Here is a 19,004-nt window from a genome sequence, read left to right on the forward strand (position 1 = left end):
GACACAGCAACCATATACCCAAAGACATCCCAAGACTTGAGACTTTGATGCAGCAAACTATATTGGTCTTATAGCACACAAAAGTGTTGCATATCTCACTCTGAAAGACCACAGATACTCCTATGGAGCACAGGCAATCTCAGTACAGATTTAGATAGATATCGCAGAAAGAACTGGAGTAGCTCTGGTCAACTGAAGTGTTTTCATTAAATAGAAAGGCTGCATGTTTCTGAGAAGCTGCGGATGCCTGAAATCCTTTCTTTGTTTTTGATCCCTAAATAATTGATAGTTGTAAGCTAAGAATCAAGATATCACCTTGTAAACAAGGAAACAGAAATGAACAAAAGGAAATATAAATCAATGACTGTCAGAAATACTGCTGAGAACCAGGGGAGGGAAAATTTAGCACAATTCTTCCTGTTTCCACCATTACTGTAGAATTCTAGATGAAAATAAGCATTTCTCACTATATGAAGCAGAACTGGTAGAGCATTTAACTCAGAGGTAAGGAACTGAGATGTTGTTAGGCTCCAGCTTCCAGCATCCTCATCCAGCATAGTCAATGATCAGGGGTTTGCAACCCAGCAACATCTGGACAGCCAAACATTCTCCACCCTGATTTACATGGATGTACCATGCAAAGTATGTGGATGATAATATAGAATGCATTTAAGCGTAAGAACCTAGCAGGATCTGGCTGCTGGATCAGGCCAAAGGCCTATCTAGCCCTGCATTCTGTTCTCTCAGTTGTCCATAAGCAGAACATGAGCAAAATAGCACTCATATGCAGAGTACAGAACAATTGTGTAAAGCTACTGTAGAGGGAGTATTGGCTTTGAAATCAGAATCTGGAAATATTTACAATTTTAAAAATAAAGCAACTTTGCCTTCCATAATGAACCAGCATAATCTGAACAGATTTATTTTTAATAACTAATTACAGATTATTGGTATTTGTTTGAATGCCCAGTGCAAGTAGATTACAATGGACTTGTCTGTGCAGCTTTAATACAAGTCTTGCATGTTAGACTTTCATCAGGTACCTTAGCATTTTCGTTCAACATATTCATTAAAACATTCTCCCATGTGGTCCTCTTGAGAAATACATCGTTCTTTCTTTCCCTTTTTAATGTAAGAAGTGCAACCAATGTTAACAGATTTAACAATTCAATTTGACACTTGTTAGCCTACAGAGTCTAATTGATTACAAACTTCTGAATGTAAAAAATAACAATGAATGGCCTATTCATGAAGCTGAACTTTCCCTTCCTTTTGCAGTCAACTACGGATTAAGAGAGCAATTCTGTCACAAGATCTACTGGGATGGACAGGTTAGGTAAGTGGATCTCCAGCTGAGCTAGTCAGGCAATTCTAGCTTAAACCCCCAACCTCAGCTCCGCAAGATATATACTGGTGTATCTCCCCCATTCCAGCTAGCCTGGCAAACGTTAAACCAGCATAAGAAAACAGGTGTTCTGGGGGTGGGACCAGAGTGGGAGGACTTAGGCTGGATCCTAAGTCCATTCAGCTCAGTCATGTTACCTGGCAAAGAGCACTCTTTTAAAGGCTTGCTTCCCCTCTGCCAAGCCTAAGCCTCGTCATTCAGAAGTAGCTCCACTGCTGAGCAGAGTTTGGACTGGGTGTAACTTTACACCATCTTGACTTACACAGGCTTGCTTTACACCAGCATCTTGTGTACAGGATTGCTTCCTTCAGGTGCATCCGAATGGTTGAGCACTTCTGAGTATCATCAGAATTTTGACACACAAGCATGTCATTGCCCTCTCTGGACCTCTATGAATCCACATGGGGATGATAAAATTTGCTGCAGTTATCAAAGTTAATTGTATGGCAATTCTTATGCTGGTTTGGTAATCAGAAGGATTTTTATTTTTATTTTTGAGAAGAGAAATTGGTGTAACTTAAATTTAAAAATTCAATTCATATTTGGGAAGTGTTAATTTATTGTCAGAACATTTCATGTAGGCTGCTAAAACAAACAAATTTAAATATTGGTGTGTGTGTCCCCAAGCTTACTTTGCCAAAGAAATATGGATACATTCTAATACAGAAATTATTTAATTGAGGACTTGTCCATGGGTTAACTAAGAAGGCAAACCCTATACCCACACTACCTTTCTCTCTCATTTCCCTGCTTCTGCTTTAAAATGTTTCAGACCTCATCCATAGGTATGAAAGACCTATGGGCTCAAATGAGACAATGCAGCTGTCCAGATAGATTCCCTTTAGCCCATCCTAGCTTCAAATGCTCCTATCATGAACCTTAGAATGTCTATGGTCTTAAACTCTGGCAACTAGGTAGCAGGAAAGAACTTCCTTCCTTCCTATATTACAGCTCAGTGGTTAAGCACCTGCTTTGCATGTACAATGTCCCAGCTTCAATCCCAGGCACCTCCAGTTAAAAAGGGTTTGCTAGCAAGTGACAGTTTCTGCCTGAAACCCCAGAGAGCCATTGCCAGTCAGATTAGACATACTCAAAGACAGATGTACAAATAGTCTGACCTAATCAGAGGCAGCTTCCTACACTCCCTTTGCTCAGAACTTACTCCTGGAGAAAATAAAATAGCAGCAGAAGCTTTGCTCCACCAAACCCCACAGACTGCTCTAACCTGTTAACATGTTGATGCTTTTTTGTCACAGGGTGATGAGATGGCATTCCTCCAAAACTCAGGTTGAGATAAAAAATCAAAAGCAAACACAAAAACCTTTAGGGGGGAAATATAAAATTAGAAATTGGAAACTAAAAAACAATGTTCTTTGCTTCTGCATCAAAATGCATTGGCTTCTATATGTCTAAAATATGCACAGCATCAAGTAATGCAGTGTTCCACAATCATGTAGCTGCAAAGACAGAGAAAATTAAGGGGGGAATTATACAACAAACCACACAGACATGCCAATGCCTTTTCAACATTTAGAATACAGTGGTTGAGGAGAGGGAACCAAAACTACCCTATATTATAAATTGCATTTCCTCCAAAACTCTACTAGTTGTTTTTGCTTTAAAGTTCTGTGTTTCATTATCTTGCACTTTCCAAACATGCCTATCCTTCAACAACAAAAATGAAACCAGTCTGGGGTTCAGATGAGAGACCTTTCAGCGGTAGCCTTGTTTGCTTGGTGCCCAATATATTTTGGTAGAAAACAGAACATACCAGTTCTAGCTGCAGAAATAAAATCAGGGTCTGTCTTTCTAATATGTGCTAGGGAAAATTCCCCTAGGCTACATATGTTTAGCTCCATACACACAGCACTTGACTAAATCTCAGCCAAGCCCAGCTATTGTATAATGCTGCCATAAGGTATGTCAACAAAGTAATGATTTATAGTGCAGAGAATAGATTTTCTGTGTAAATCAGAAGCAAAGGTCTTAACCCAAGTAACACTCCAGTCAAACCTATATTTTGCATGATTTTGGTTCATCTGTGTGATAGAGGAAAAAGTCATCACATGCAAAGGTATCAGCTTATAGGATTTTACAGTTGAGTATTAGTAGGTGAATTGGATAAGGATTTTCCCCCTGCCGAGTTTGAACATTAGCAGTGAAATTGATTATCCATTCCTGTGTGTGTTTGGGTGTATGTCACACCCACACCCACACACCCAATTTAAAGTACTCTGAATCCCTCTTGCAGAAGGCAATTAATTAAAACAGAACAGTGGAAATGAGAGCAAATTAATGTTGCCCTAATGAGTAGCACCTACATTTTTCCTTCTGAACATAGGATTCTTAACCAAAGTCGAACCAAACCCAGAAAGGGGGTATGTCTACTTGGACTTGAATTCACTTAAACAGAAAAAGGAAAAGAAAAGCTGAACTGTATCCTTTATGGACTGGCAAACAGGACTTTTGCATATTCTTATTTATCTTATTAGAAGATATTGGAGTTTCCTGGAAAGGGAGAAGTGGTAAGGAACATATGGCGTCAGGTTGGTGTTATCACAGGTGAGACATAAACAGTTGTACCCTGTGCTTTTACCAGGTGCCATTACCCATACACTAGGAAAGGAATAACTATCTGGAGCAGTTTGATACAACTACATCAAATTCAGGCAATGCAGTTCTATCATCTGAAGTCAATAGAGTTAAATCCTGCCAATTAACTCATAGATCCAAGATGGGGTTGACGCAGTAGGATTGACTCAGAAATACACAGTATTGGTGTATACAAAAGGAGCAATAAAACTAAGGGTTTCTAGTAGGGTAGTGTTGAATCATCCCACTCCAGCTGATCTTGCCTGGTTGCATTTTGTTTGTCTCCTTTATTTCCAATAGTTGCTTCTTCCTCTTCCTCCTCCTCCTCCTCTTCTTCTTCCTCTTCACTTTCATCTGATTCAGCACTGGTTGTATCTTCCTCTTCCTCTTCTTCGCTTTCTTCTTGTATATGATGAGGTTCTTCATATTTCTGTATTGTGCAGAAACACAGGGAAGAGCTGCTATTAAGAGATTAGTTGTACTACTAAAGGCTAAAAAGGTAATGGGGAAGAAGTTTACTGATTTTAAAAGTGAGATGAAGTACTAAGAAGGTGGGATTCTGCCTTCAGATGCTTCAATACACAACCATAATCTGACAGCTGCTATTACCCTAATGGGGCTGTGCTGGACTGCATGGGAGACTTATCTATCATGTGATAAGTGAAACTGATGTTCATTGCAAGAGGGGGCAAGCTAAAGGATAGAGCTAGAAAACAAAGGTAATTGAGGTGTCAGTCAATCACATATGACCTGAAGTCTTCTCTAAAATACCAAACTCAGCCTAAAATAATTATTTATAGAAAGCAATTCTACTGAATAATATCCACCAGTGGCTGACTGACAGAGAGCTCCAAATAATGTCCTTCCCACCCCCAATATAATAGGTCTTGATTGAAGTCTGAAAAAAATGAGTTCTGTGAGTGTTATATGCTCCTCCAGGATGATCAAACAAGGTTCCTTTCAGTGATGTGAATGAAAAAAGAGTGGCATATTGACAAAAGTCAAGACAATTTTAGACCAAGCTATCATCCTCTTCAGTTTATTAATCTTCAGCAGTGTAACAGCTGCCATGGTTTATTCCCTCCCATGATCACTACTATTAGATTGCCAGGATCATGTGGAAGAAGCCCATGCTGTGGCTCCAGTTCTAACATTTTGCAGGTGTTAGGATGGAGCTGCAGAATGGGTTCATCCCATATGACGATGTGACTCCAGTATTATTAAGCTGAATTGCTGCATCTTTCATACAACTAAAACTGGAAGGGGCACACTGAGGCAGCTACACTGCTGAAAATAATATTGCAGGCATAGGCAAACTCGGTCCTTCAGCTGTTTTGAGACTCCAGTTCCCATCATCCCTGACCACTGGTCCTGTTAGCTAGGCATGATGGGAGTTGTAGTCCAAAAACATCTGGAGGGCCGAGTTTGCTATTGGAAGCAGTTCTTAGGCATGCTTGCACCTCCTCTGCAACTGGAGAGGATTACCGGTAATTCTAAAGCTGAGTAGCAGACTGGAGGGAACCCTTCGTCATCTATAATTCCATGATTTTTTCGTTTTCAATGTAGCAAATTATCAGTCCAAATAATCAATTACATTATTTCCTCCCATCAAGGACTTCCCTCAGCTCCCCTCTCTAATTTCTTTGCACATATTGTTCTCTGTGTGTTATAAAATTGTACATATCCTTGTTTTCTTGTTTTATCTATCATGTGTTCAACTAATAAATTTGTGGATGTTTATTCAAAACCTGCGAAGGAGTCCAGATCATTTTGTTGTCTTGATTTTAGGGTTTTCAAAGAACTCACTAGCCTTTTTCAAAAGTTCCTCACCACTGATGCTGAGCAGAACATTGACATATCCACCACTCTGGTCTCTTGACCTCTCCTTGTAGGGCAGGAAGTCTAAAATGAGTGCCTAGGTGTGTACAGCTGCACAGACAATCTATGCTATCTGAAACTGATTGTGCAGTTTCAGACTGTGTGTTGTGCCCATACTTGTACATGTGTAGGCACCTCTTTCATACCATTTGTGTATGGGTCATCATAAATAGGTGGTATAGACTAGTTGTGTGGAACCTTTGGCCTTCCACATATTGTTGAACAACAGCGCCTATCTTCCTGACAACTGGCCACACTTGCTGGGCCTGATGAGAGTTGTGGTTTAGCAACATCTGGAGGCCCAAAGGTTCCCAACATCTGGCATCACTGCATTGCTACTTACCTCCATAGGATTGACAGTGATGGTCAGAGCTGAATCATCCCAGTCCATTTCATTTTCTTTACTGCTTTCACTCTCCTTTGAGCTGTGCTTGTAAGCTGCTCGAATTCTATATACTCCCAAAGCTACTATGAAGACTAAGATACTGACACAGACGACTATCACAATAGTAGCCACACTTGGAAGTACTGAAATGAAACAAAAATGGGAAAATTAAACATAGCTGTCCTATAGCATCTCTATACAGATATTACTGTATTTCTATCTCATGAAAATATGTGCACATATAACTAAATACTCATTATAGAATACTGTCATTTTAAAATGCTTACTGTGACCCTCCCCCTTATTGCTGGCCATGGCAACAAGCAAAAACAATGGTCAATGCCACAGTCACACTTCCCTTTGTGTAGTTTCATGACACCGAATTGGTGAAAAATAATAGTTTCATCTGTAATGGAGGTTACGTATCTGAACTGCCTTTTGCTCATGGAACTTGCATATTGCACCTCCCAGCATGCTTACTAATATGATCCCCCCCCCCAAAAAAAACACTTTTTTTATATAGAAAAAAGGAAAGTGGTTCCACTAGTGCCTGTTGCTTATGATAGCTGCATGTGTAGACTATATGAAAGAAGTTGACCTTTGAATTAGAAGCTCAGGACAACAAACAAAGAAAGGCTATCACCTTTGCATCCACTCATAAGAGCCAAATGACATTTGGGTGCTACCAGGAACCGAGTGCTTGACTAGATAGATTTTGGTCTGATCCAAAAAGTCAATTCTTATGTTTTTAATACATTTAATACCTGAGCCATGAATACTGTTTATGCTTTCCTCTGGGTGATGAATAGATTGGAGAAACTGCGGCTGTATTACCATATGATTTACATATTCCATGGTATTGGAGTTGGAGCTATGTAGAATATTAACCTAGAAGAGGAAAAAGAGGATTGATGTTGCAGATGAGTAAGTGGGCAGTTCAATCACCTGCCTCTCTCTGTCTAAAACTCTGGTAGAAAAGTTAATCATTGAACAGATGTTTGAGCCGTTCCCTTCCTCTGAGAGAAGGCAGTTAATTCAAGGCTTGATGTGAAGAATCAGCCTCAAAATTTGCCCAAAAAGATGCATTAGGAGAAGAAAATGCTCATTTAGAGGGAAAGGTTGTGAAAAACCAGATTGTTGGCGCTATGACATCAGTACTTTGGGGGTGGCGGGAATTTTGGGGAACATTTGCTATAGTCATAAGAAGAATGAGTCTGGACTGAAGGGTTTGGCGGCATAAACATTTCAAAACAGTAAATAAGGCAGTGTTACAGTGTCATGTCAATATCCTTGTCTATCTGAAGTGGAGCGGTGGCATGAAGTGGTCCAGCTGCTATTCAGCATCCTGTCACCCTGAAAGAATGACTGACGTTTCATAGTCCAGCACAATCTTACACTGGCATAAATTTACAACAAGAGTTTTATAAAAAGGCTCTGCTATCCAGTGGGTGCAGGAGGCTTATGTACAATCTTCCACAGAGAGAATATTTGATAATAGCATTCTATCAGTTTTGCTATTTACTGTTGTTTTTTAGCTGGCCATAATTTAAACATTTGTGAACTCAAATAATGTAGAATATTTCCCTACATTGTCAGTTTCAATGACAACATTCAACATTCTCAGGTTTTAACAGTGAAATGCTATACATCACTTTGGGCACACTTAACGTTATAGCCACTCTATGGGAGCAGAACCCACAATGCGAGCTGTTCTGAAAGTTTCTCTGCCAATGGTAAGAGAAAGCTGGAGCACCCATAGCTATGGAGAAGCTACTGGCTGCCTTTCTCCATTCATTGTTTATCCCCCTCCCTTTTCTCTGTTATTATAATCAACAATAGACTCTGATAAGGAGCAGGGATAACCATTCCGTAAGAGGAAAGATGAAGGACCAACAATAGATGGAGAAAGCCAAGTAGCTCTTCCTTCACTTTGTGTGTGATTATTTATTAATTCAGCTTTCCTTTCCTATTTGTTTTAATGGTACCATTTAACTGTTTATTTTAATTATGGATATTTATGTTTTAATGTTTTTTTTAAAAAAAATTTATACTTTAAAAACTGCTTAGAAGCCTATTTTGGCATTAAGCAGTATATAGTCATAATCAATTTCTTTCCCTGCTGCTCCCAATGACAGTCAGTAAGCATTTTACGCTTGTTCAGCATCCTCAATATTCAGTAAGCTGCTTTTAGACTCCTCTCCCTTAGCCCCCGAAATATCTGCTGAACCTCTGCAACCCTCAGGTTTCCCCCAAGCTTGCCTTCAACTACCTCTTGTGTTGATCTGCTGTTTTGGTTACATAAGTACAGGCACTCAAAATATGAGTTCACAGGTGTCAGAGCTGCTTCCAGATCCTAGCTCACAGAGGATCACGCTAGCCAGCGATCATTAAATAAAAGTCTTTATTGAGTTACAGTTTCCATTCTCAAGCTGCTGCGTGCAACTCTACGTCTCATGGTTAGATCGGCGAAGCGCCGTCTGAGTCTCCGCCCCTTGTACACCAACCTAATATCCTAGCCCTGCTCCACCTTTTCCGCCTGACTGTTCTTCTCTGGGTCCCTCTGCCCCCCTGGGTCTCTTCCTTCCGGGATTCTTCTGACGCCGACCCCCCGGACCCTCCTGTCTCCTTGCGCCGGGCTTTAGGACCTGGCTCCCTTTCCGGGCTGCCTACTGCGCCACCTTCCTGTGCATTTGAACTTGGCACGCGCGCCCAACCTTCCACCTTCCGTCTGACCGTTTCTTCGCTCCCCGATGGAGGTGTGGCCACTCCTGACTCGTGCCCTCCCCCCTGTTGTGAGCTGCCAGCGCTTGATCCCTGGCGCCCTTCCTCTTCCCTGCTCTCTGGCGGTGACGCTGGTCCCGATTTCCAACTGCTCCCCTCTGAGTCCCCTCTGGCTCTATCTTCCTGGGGTGTCCCCCTAGGCTCCCCCCTCACCCTGGCCACTGGTGCTCCTTTCTGTGAATCTTCTGATTCACTGGAAAGACTCGGAGATCTCGGGTCGTCGTCATCACTCATCTTTTCTTCTGCCTCCTCCCCCTCGCTCTCTGTTTCCTCCCTTGCCCTTGCCTCTGCTCCTGAACCCCTGACAACAGGGCACTCTAGAAAGTTGTTTAGCTGGCTAAGATAGATAAAAGACTGCGATAGAAGGGTGATGGAGAAGTGGTCATGAGCCACTGTGAAATGGCAGGGCTGTTATATCAAAATAGGATGGCTCTGACTGTAATGAGCAATTGACAGTCACTTAGTGAAAGGAGATACGAAGTCCACAAGTAGAAACTCCTGACACAGTGATGGAAAATCCCTTTTCTCTACAAAGGAGAGGATGCTGTGAGTCCTTAGTGAGACTTATTGAAATGCTGTTTCACCCCACAAAAAGAGTGAAAGAAGATCATGATGGGAATGCAATTTTAGTTCTATCTTCTAGTTGTTTTCTGCCCCTTCCATCTGCCTGCTCTCATCTTTGCCCAGTTTCACTTACACACTGCATAATGTCTCTGACAAGAGCTGCCACAGTCAGCAGCTGTTGCTCTTAGAGAGAGATGCTATCTACATGGCGTGTGTGAAGTTGAGAGCCAGAGAGGTGTACAGAACAGCAGTTTAGTATGCACAAGACAAATAATCGAGAGCCTCTGAATTTAGGAGAGAGATGGATGAAGGAGAGCTAATTATAAACAGAATGGCACCCTGGCACAAGGAATTCTGCCCAACTGGATAACACAATATGTCATAAAATAACAGCTAGCATTTCCAGATACTTCACATGTGCCATGCATGTGCAGAAGTGTCTAAGGCTAAGCCTTCCGACTATGTGCCTCCTTAGGTGGGACCCCCACATACATTGTCTCTAGTAACTAAAACAGGGTTCAGAGTGGGTTCCATCCAGGAAAGAATGATCACAGGCATCATAGATGCTTTTAGGTCCCCATTTCTGTCCTATTAATATACTTGGAAGAGATCAATTCTTTCCTCTCCTGGACTTACATTTGGAACTTCTTGCCAATCCAAACAACATGTCAGTCAGATGCATTACCTTTGAAACTACTAATATGAAATTCACTCTCACAGTTGCTAAATATCTGAAAGTATATTTATCAAGTAATATCTGAGGAATAAATAAATAAATAGCACACCTCCATTAGCTATCTGAAGTAAGCTATTGCCATGATCCCTGCTTTTCTATTCAATAGGATACTGGGAAAATGCATTACATAACAGGATTGATGCAGTTGTTGGTGGAAAACATGATGTATAGAACTGCTTCACAGATAGTGGGCTCTCTGTGCCTCTGATCGGATTATAATTCTACCATTTCAACTGCTATCATTTACTGCCTAGTCTACACATTGGAACCACTCAAGTCAACGGTTAAATTGGCATGCAAGCTGACCACAAATGGCTATGTTCATTGTTTATTCATATATTCCAGTAAATACTGGAGAATGCTTATCAAGAAGCAATATTTTCTGAGGTAAACTTTATATGAACACAACAGGCAAAAAAGACCAGTTTCAACCTCTGGTTTAAAATCTAACTATGATACACATGAACTCTGGTAATGCTGAATCATAGTTATGTTAATTACAGATTTTCAATGTGTGGGTTTGTGAAAGCTAGGGGAGGAGATGGAGTATCATCCCAGCCTGTTGGGTAGTGTTACATCTGAAGTGATCCATGGAAATGCACTGAAAGTACAGGGTGCACATTATAGAAACGAATAAATTTCACACTGCTTGAATGCAGGATTTTAAACATTTACTGTGCTGAATAGTTAGGCAAAAATAAAACTCCTTTTTTAACATGGAAACAGTGGTCAACATACGTTTTACACAAGACTTACCTCTAAATTAAATTCATTGCTGGTGTAACGTCCATTAAGTTCTGAGCACTTGATTCTAAACTTCCTGTCAAAGATGGAAGATGTGTGCCAATTACGATAGCGTAACTGTCGCAAGACTTGTGCGTAGTTTCTCATTGTGTCCACGCCTGAAGCCATAAGACATAATCAGTAAGTAATTGAAAACATACACTGCACAGACTATAGCCATGAAATAAAAATAGGGTTGTTGGTTTTTTTGGCAAAGCTTAATAATTTGAATGTTAAAATATGACATTAAAAACACATGCATCTGATCAACGCATGTAACAAAAAAGGTATATGCCTAGAAATCATAATGGGAACAAACAGACATGTCATCACTAGCATTAAATCAATAAGGTTAGTTTCACAAAATGCACTGAAAATCGAAGTTTGTTAGCCCTATTCAAACATGGGCTAAAAATGAGGAGAGATGCACACACAGTTGTCCTCACATTGAGAGGGAAGTTCCGAAGGCAGATTCTAAGCAGGTTCTAAGGAATATAAAGAGAATCCTTCCCATGACTGGGATCCCTGCCTTACTTTGAAAATGCCCTTATCTTGAGATCCCCCTTCAGACCTTCCTTCTTAACACAGAGCCAGAGCCCAGTGCCTGTAGGAGGTGGGTCGAGCTTGCAGGTGGGCTCCCTTTCCTCTTGGAAACCGTATGTGTTTGCCCCCAAAATCTGAAGTGGCATATTATCAACCCACATCCCATCATCTTGTAGTACAGGATAGGATATATATTCCTCAACATGGACAGAACAAAAGCCAGGCATAACTCTGGCAAAAATAATAAATACTATTGGTGGCTAATAACAATCCTCTTTAGGGCTGCATCTTTTTATAGGGATATAACATTTTCCATTCATAATATTATTTTGAAGAAAACAGACATATATTTAGGGACTATCATTCAAATTATAAACACCACTTCTTTTTCTGCTAAGTGCTACATTAACATGATTTAGAAATCTGAGGTATTTTATTATTTCTTTGGTTTAAAAAGCAAGACCTGATCTAGTACAGAAAACCTAAAGCATTTACTTGTTGGAAGTCAGCAATAACCAGGTCATTTGCATCCAAATGGAGGCAGGGTCATCTCCCCCATAGCAGGACCCCACATCCTTCAGAGAACAATTATTCACATGATGGATTTGAAGCAACTCTTTCTAAGTTTCGCCATGCTAATGAATTCTACTCTTTCCTTAAACAAAAGGCTGTAACTTCCAAATCGCAAAAAAAGAACATTTAATTTTAAACTTAGAAAATAAGTCGAAAAGGGGAGGAAAGATCAAGAAATTAAACATACCATATATTGAATACCCTGCTGTGGAGTTTGTAGCATCCAAGTGTTTTCCTTGAAGTTCTGTCCGATCCAGTTCTAAACATTCATGTGTGGGGTCCAGTTCTGCTCCAATTACCAAAATGTCACAAAAATCCAAGTTATGGTGCATTTCTTCTAGGGTAACTGGTTTATGGACTAAGGATCAAACAGGAGACAAACACAAAAGATCCTAGTTAAAAAGCAGCTTATGGTGATACTATACAATGCACTGCAACATGAGCTGCCCCATTAATAGGGGAAATACACCTACATCAGCCAACGCTGCACTCACTTGCAGAAAGTGGCTTTTTGCAGCCTTCCCCTATTCAGAACGGAATGGGAGGGTAGACACCCAATCCTGGTATCCAGTGAAATGTGGCCATTGAGGGGAGGGGTTTCAATGTAGGAAAGACTTAGCCAGTACAAATGCAGACTGAGGAGGAAGTACAAACAGCCTCTTGCACATTTTGGATTTTTTAGGAAACATTTACGTAGATTTTTGTAGGTGACGTAGGAGGCACTGTGGGCACACTGCCCCCCCCCCAGGTGCCACATTGGTAATCCTTGCGCTAGGACAATTGGAAGCAGTGTTTGAAATTCCCATTGTTCTAGTCGCATTTTGTGACAGGGAATTTCATTAGCGCAAGCAGTTTCTGAGCTCTGGGCGCAATACTGCACCTAAGATTTCAGATTTTAAAAAAACAAAAACCTTTTTTGCCTCCCCACTTCCAGCTGAAGACTGGAGAAGAAACCCTCTTAAGAATATTAGGGGGATGGGCAGGGGAAGAACAGGACCATGCGAAAAATGAACATAATATTTTAGCTGCAGTCCATTCATTTTCAGCTTTGCATTCTGGTTATAAAAATAAGCACGCCTAGACATTCTGTTGTTGCGCCCATAACCTGTAGGCTTAAGGTGCCATTTAGCTGCTAGCTTTCATATCTCAGTTTGTACACTGTTTGGAAGGTGTATTAAAGCACAATATAGGTCCTGGACATTATTTGGAAAGCACAGAATTAAAATTTAATCCTGGAAACAAATTTACATATGGATAGTTTTGCTGTTCTGTTGTCAATGTGTACTGACACCGACAAGGCATACACTGTATGAAGTATGGAAACCATGTAACTAAGGAGTTGTGAACTGGAGCAAGACTTCTTCTCTGCCAGTACATTTGTCTCAGTCACTTTATTACTTAAAGAAGGAGACAAGATCCAGTACCACCCATCTATGCAACTTGATGATTCTTAATGGGTAACGCTTGTAAAACTTGAGATATAAACTTGCTCTATTTCACTACGGAGAATAACAACTATCTTGTCACAGAAGGAAGAGTATGCAAATTTCATATTTAATTCTCTGGTCCACTTGGCATCAAGTGGCTGGAAAATTGACTTAAACTGTTTCTCTCATGGGATACATTTGGAAAAATATAAAAGGAATGTCTCTTGTAGAAAAGTCTTTCTGCAGTTATGAAAGGCTTCGGCCCCCACATGTGATTGCTGAAAACCTTTCCACCATGGTGGTTCTTGCATTGTTGGCATAGCATTTAAAAACACTGTATGGTCTGTGATAATCAGAACTGAAGTCAGGCTCTGCAAGCCAGTCTGTATATCCCTGGTACTCCTGTAAAGTTCCTGCATGCAATTTTCTTGTAATGTAAGTGAATTGCATATAATGCAACATGAGAAAGAGTTTCTCAGAAATCTGATTGTGGAAAAGTAATGTCTAAATTGGATTGCAGGGTTCCAGCATAAACAAAATTATCCAGGTACGTTAGGAAGCCTAGTCCTAACATAGCACTATATCCTTGTTTCTTTGTTTGCACTAAAATATAGTCCGTTTATTCTTTTATGCTGAGGGTGAATGACATTTGCACTGATTCCCTCAAGTGCATTAAATATATACTCACAGGTGCAAAGACAGGCACTTTAATATTGCTTTAGCTACCAAAGAAAACATAACATATAGAAAAATAGTTCCAACTTAAATAGGACGCTGATAAAATATATAATTCAATGTTGTGAGCCAATGATTAATGTTAGTAGCAACATGGTTTACGGCAATTTGCTTTACCCACTTTTTCCAGCTATAATTGAAAAGAGCATAAGCTTATAACTACAATGGACTTGAATGCTTTTCAAAATTAGATTGTCAACATTTGATAGCAAATGCTTTCAATTCCATTCAAAATAGTTTGTGGCCAACTAACAATTAGATGCATTGTGGTACCAATGTTTCAGGAAACTAATTCCTCATTGTGAAACATTTCAGCCCCTCTCAAGCTCCATAATACATAACTCTAGATGTAATCTAAGTATTTCCTACATGGCTCAGGGACTGACAATGCCATAACCGCCCATGAAAAATGTTTGTCTTCTGACCCAGTTTAGCTCAGTAGCACTGTCATCTGTTTTACTGTCCTGTGGAGCATGGGGCATGACCAAGGCAGGGATCAGGGTAAAATGCTACTGATGCAGGGAAACTGGTGTGTTCATGTACATGCACATGTGTCTATATGGATAAAAGCAGCATCAAAATTTAGCAAATGCCTGGATAAAAGAAGGAAGCAGTGAAAGATGATGCCTGAAAAATCAGAAATGAAAGACAAAATTAGCTCTAACAATGACAGAGAAAGGAGGAAACAGATAAGTGGTTTTGAGAGAAAGAAAACGAACATGTTTCATTATTTCCCCACTTAGCTTTATTTTTTCTCTTATTGAACTTTCTAGTTTTACAGCAGTGCTGGATTAACATCAACCACTGAACATATCTTCAAAGTGTAATTTCCTGCTCCATCTACATCTCTTTCATATAAAATTGTTTAAAAATATACAGCATTACTTTTCATTTGGACTCTCATTTAATTATACTGGGGCAGCTAAGAATTCTGAGACTTTGATTTTATTGTAATATCAGATGTAAAATGAAACAATTGTATGCACAGTTTGATCTGTATGATTTTGTGTGATTATGGGCTTCTCATTCACTACCTTGCATAAACAAGAAGAAAAGCTTTTTTTGGAGTGAAGTGCAATGAGAATGGGAGGAAATAGAAGTTATTTTGTCATTATTTAAATATATCTGCTGTTTTTTCTGTTTTTAACTATTCTTAATTATCTTTAGTGTATATGTCCCTCAGACAGCTCTAATAATAATAACAGTAATAATAATAATAATAATAATAACAATAATAATAATAATAGTGATTTGTTTGCCGCAGAGCTACTGTGGTTATCAGCCCACTGCAAGATTTGGCTCTTCTACTGAGTCAAGAGAAGCACTGTGTGCTCCAATGGACTCACTGGAACTCCTAAGTGTGTAGAGGATTTTAGCCTGAGTTTGTGTAACTCCTTGCCAACATCCCACCCATATCACTGGAATGAAGACATGGGCACCAGATAAGGATGACAGGAAGTCTGACCTGTGTGTGATCAATTAAAACCACTTTACCTCCTTTCAGTACAAATTATACCCTTTACTAAGGTGAAAGTCAAGAACATCCATTCCCATGACTAGTTTCTGATGGGCAGCCTTCAGAACCTGACCTGCATAGTTCCAAGTATCAGTTAAAACAGTGTTAAACTGGTTGGTGCTCTTCACAACCCACACCTTTTGCATACGCAGAGAACACTCTTTAGACTGAGAGTACTGAGCTAATCAACCTTAGTAATAAACCTAAGGATTATGGCATCTTCCCCATGTTTCCTGTGAGAGGTTGGGTCAGGTAAGCCTCCTTTCAGCAGTCTGATTCATCAGGATGCTGACTATAACTTTCCAGCCTCGCTTTACCTCTTTCCACGTCCTGACAGTAACAGCTGTTTGGCAGTGGAACAGATGACCTCAGAAGGTGGCACGCTCTCCTTCTTTGGAGGTTGCTGAACAGAGGTTGGGTGTCTATCTGTTGGTTGGTCAGGGATTCTTTAGCTGTGATTCATGCATTGCAGAGGGTTGGACTAGATGTCCCGTGGGATCCCTTCCAACTCTACAGTTCTATGATTCCATGAACTCTGCCCTCCTCCATTATAATCCCCTCTCCAAAAAACCACCCATGCTACATTTAAGCTTGTAAAAAATTCTATTGGATAAAAGTTTCTTTCAACCTAATGTTGGGTCCGAGGACAGGATCCTGTGAGCACCATGGAAAATAATGTGTGGACTCAGTGGGAACTACACTGGCAACCCATGCAACCGTGCAGGCAATAAAAGGGACCGTGCATCTGGCCAATTCTGACAGGAATCTAAAAAATCTTACTTGACTCCTAAGAGGAAACCAGCTATTGAAGCCTGGTTGGATAGACAGGACATTGTCGTCCAAGGAGGGAGGCACTGAGACAGGCACAAATGTCTTGAGTACAGCAGCTGCACTGCCACCGCCACCCAGACATGAGGCAGCATTTTCTTTGCATTCTGTTCCTGTCATGGGGAAGAGGCTACTGCCCCTCACCAAAATACATAATGGTGAGGTGAAGCACAAACAACAGAGACGAGGCATTCCGTGTGCTACTTTGAGCCACATCTACTCTGCAGCATTTCCCTCCTAAATTGTAATTGTTGTTGTGAGCCTAAAAAGGGTGAAAACATATTGCCTTTCAGTGTACCTAAGAAGCTTCATGGATTATAGAAGGCTACAGAACGTTTGGAGGAAACCTAGCTGGGTCTATTATTTTTTAATATTAAGCATGCAATAGGTTTTGTCTCAGTAATATGTCCTCCTCAGTGCTACCTGGTGCTCAGTCTCTACTGCCACAGAAACCATAAACTCTTAAAACCCACAAACCTCTGTCTTCAGTTTCCTTCAAGTCAGGAGGGTGTTCCATTTTAGTGACTGTGCTGACAATTCTGATATCCGGTAAAAGAATCACGCCTCTTTCTTGTTCAAATTGTGCAGCCGGTCTTGCAAAATGATCCATCCCACTTATTGTAATCTTGGGCTCCTTGGCCTGAAACACCATTACATAGGCATCTATATCTGGGATACTAATGCAGACATCTTCACCAAAACATCTGAAAAATATATTATTCATTAACTTCATGGAAGAGGTTCTTCCTTTGCAAGAAGCACACAGTCTGATGAAAAAACATTTCAGCCAATTCTTTCTTCTTCTTTTTTGGAATGTTAGCACATTTGCCTCCCCCCCCCCCCCCGTCTACCCATAGGGCAGCTATGAACCTACTCAGCTCCCAGTGAACATTAGGAGCACAATTACTCAAATTATTTAAAGGGTAGCTGAGCATATCATTGGTAGGCATGATCTTTAGTAAGGTCAATGCACACATACCATTTAAACCCCTTAAATAACATATAACCAACAGTCAATTGTTAAATCTGATTAGATGGCTTCTAATTGTTAGGCATTTTACATTAGGTACTCAAATTGATACTTAATGGGTTTGATATAGCTATCTTGTTAAATGTGCATCACGAACCTAATCATCCATTTTATACTGAATGCATCAGGAGGCCATTTCACACACATCCAGAACTCTATCTGAAGTCAATGGGCATGCAGGAATTAGGAAATTACTGTATAGCTGAAATTATTTCACTGTAAAAGTAAATGTAATTCTTAAGCTATTCGCCAATTCATTAAAAGACCAATTATATTGATAGATTTTATTTTCATGCCATTATTCCACATCCAAACCTGTAAGGTTCTTGATATGAGGTTTAATGAAGTATAAGCAATGGTTGAATCAAGTTCAGTGAGTATAACTTACTGGACTTTGGATGAGACTTTAAGACGGCGAATGCCTGAAGTTGGAAACTGTCTTGAGTTGATATAGGAGACCTTTTGGAGAGCTTGATTTATATTCACAATGTCATCTCCTTCTATTACAAGTACTGACTGGGAAGGATTGAAGTGATACTGGTGGGTGGGGGGCAAAGAATATAATTAGTATTTAGGGAAGTAATATAGGATGAGTCATTAGAACATTTTGAATAACAAGCTTCTAAAAACTGTTTCACAGAGACCAGTTATATTCCCATCAATTTTTTCAAAAAACAAACCTACAACCCTGTAATTTTATTAGCTAATGTTTGTTCTATATGTAAAAGCCATTTATGAGCAAGCACCCACCAGGCACTCATCTACCATACCTTTTAGTAATTATTGCAGCTATAATTAACAGTAAAATAAATTAGAAGTCAGTGGAAGCACTTTGAATCAAGACAATTTCCTCTACTCTTCATATTTAACCATCGTGCTTTTGTCATAACTGCAGCTTATTACAATGAAATATGGGGGTCATTTTTTCTCTGCAAGTTCAACAAAAATATTCTACTTTGTCAATTCCTTCCAAATCTTTATTCTAAATGGGCAGATGCCTTCTTATTCCACTATAGCAATGAGTGTCTAGTAAATCCAAATCACAATATGCTATTGGCCTAGTGGTCCATACATGAGGCAGAATATGGTGTGCGTGTATGAATTAGTAGAGACTAATAAATACAACTTCTGACTACAGGAAGATGTGCCATATTTTTAAATTATCCAACATGTAAACGCAGGAAGGGAATGTCATCGCCTGCAGCAGGTTGTATGATATGTTAATTAT

The 19,004-nt window shown here is 40.0% G+C and overlaps 1 protein-coding gene across 1 annotated transcript in view; it reads right to left on the reverse strand.

The window, feature by feature from the left end:
* Positions 1 to 896: 896 nt before the first annotated feature.
* CLSTN2 (calsyntenin 2) overlaps positions 897 to 19,004 on the reverse strand; it is a 331,857-nt gene continuing 313,749 nt past the window's right edge. Inside the window, exons 11-17 of the mRNA XM_081006884.1 lie at positions 18,165 to 18,313; positions 17,224 to 17,450; positions 12,428 to 12,598; positions 11,098 to 11,243; positions 7,025 to 7,148; positions 6,219 to 6,403; positions 897 to 4,427 (exon numbers count right to left, since the gene is read on the reverse strand). Of these exons, the coding sequence (XP_080863010.1) occupies positions 4,218 to 4,427; positions 6,219 to 6,403; positions 7,025 to 7,148; positions 11,098 to 11,243; positions 12,428 to 12,598; positions 17,224 to 17,450; positions 18,165 to 18,313 (1,212 nt within the window). The 3' untranslated portion in view covers positions 897 to 4,217. The remainder of the gene's footprint in view (positions 4,428 to 6,218; positions 6,404 to 7,024; positions 7,149 to 11,097; positions 11,244 to 12,427; positions 12,599 to 17,223; positions 17,451 to 18,164; positions 18,314 to 19,004) is intronic.

This window comes from Podarcis pityusensis (genome assembly GCF_964106645.2).
Source record: "Podarcis pityusensis genome assembly, chromosome: 5".
Taxonomy (NCBI): Eukaryota; Metazoa; Chordata; class Lepidosauria; order Squamata; family Lacertidae; genus Podarcis; species Podarcis pityusensis.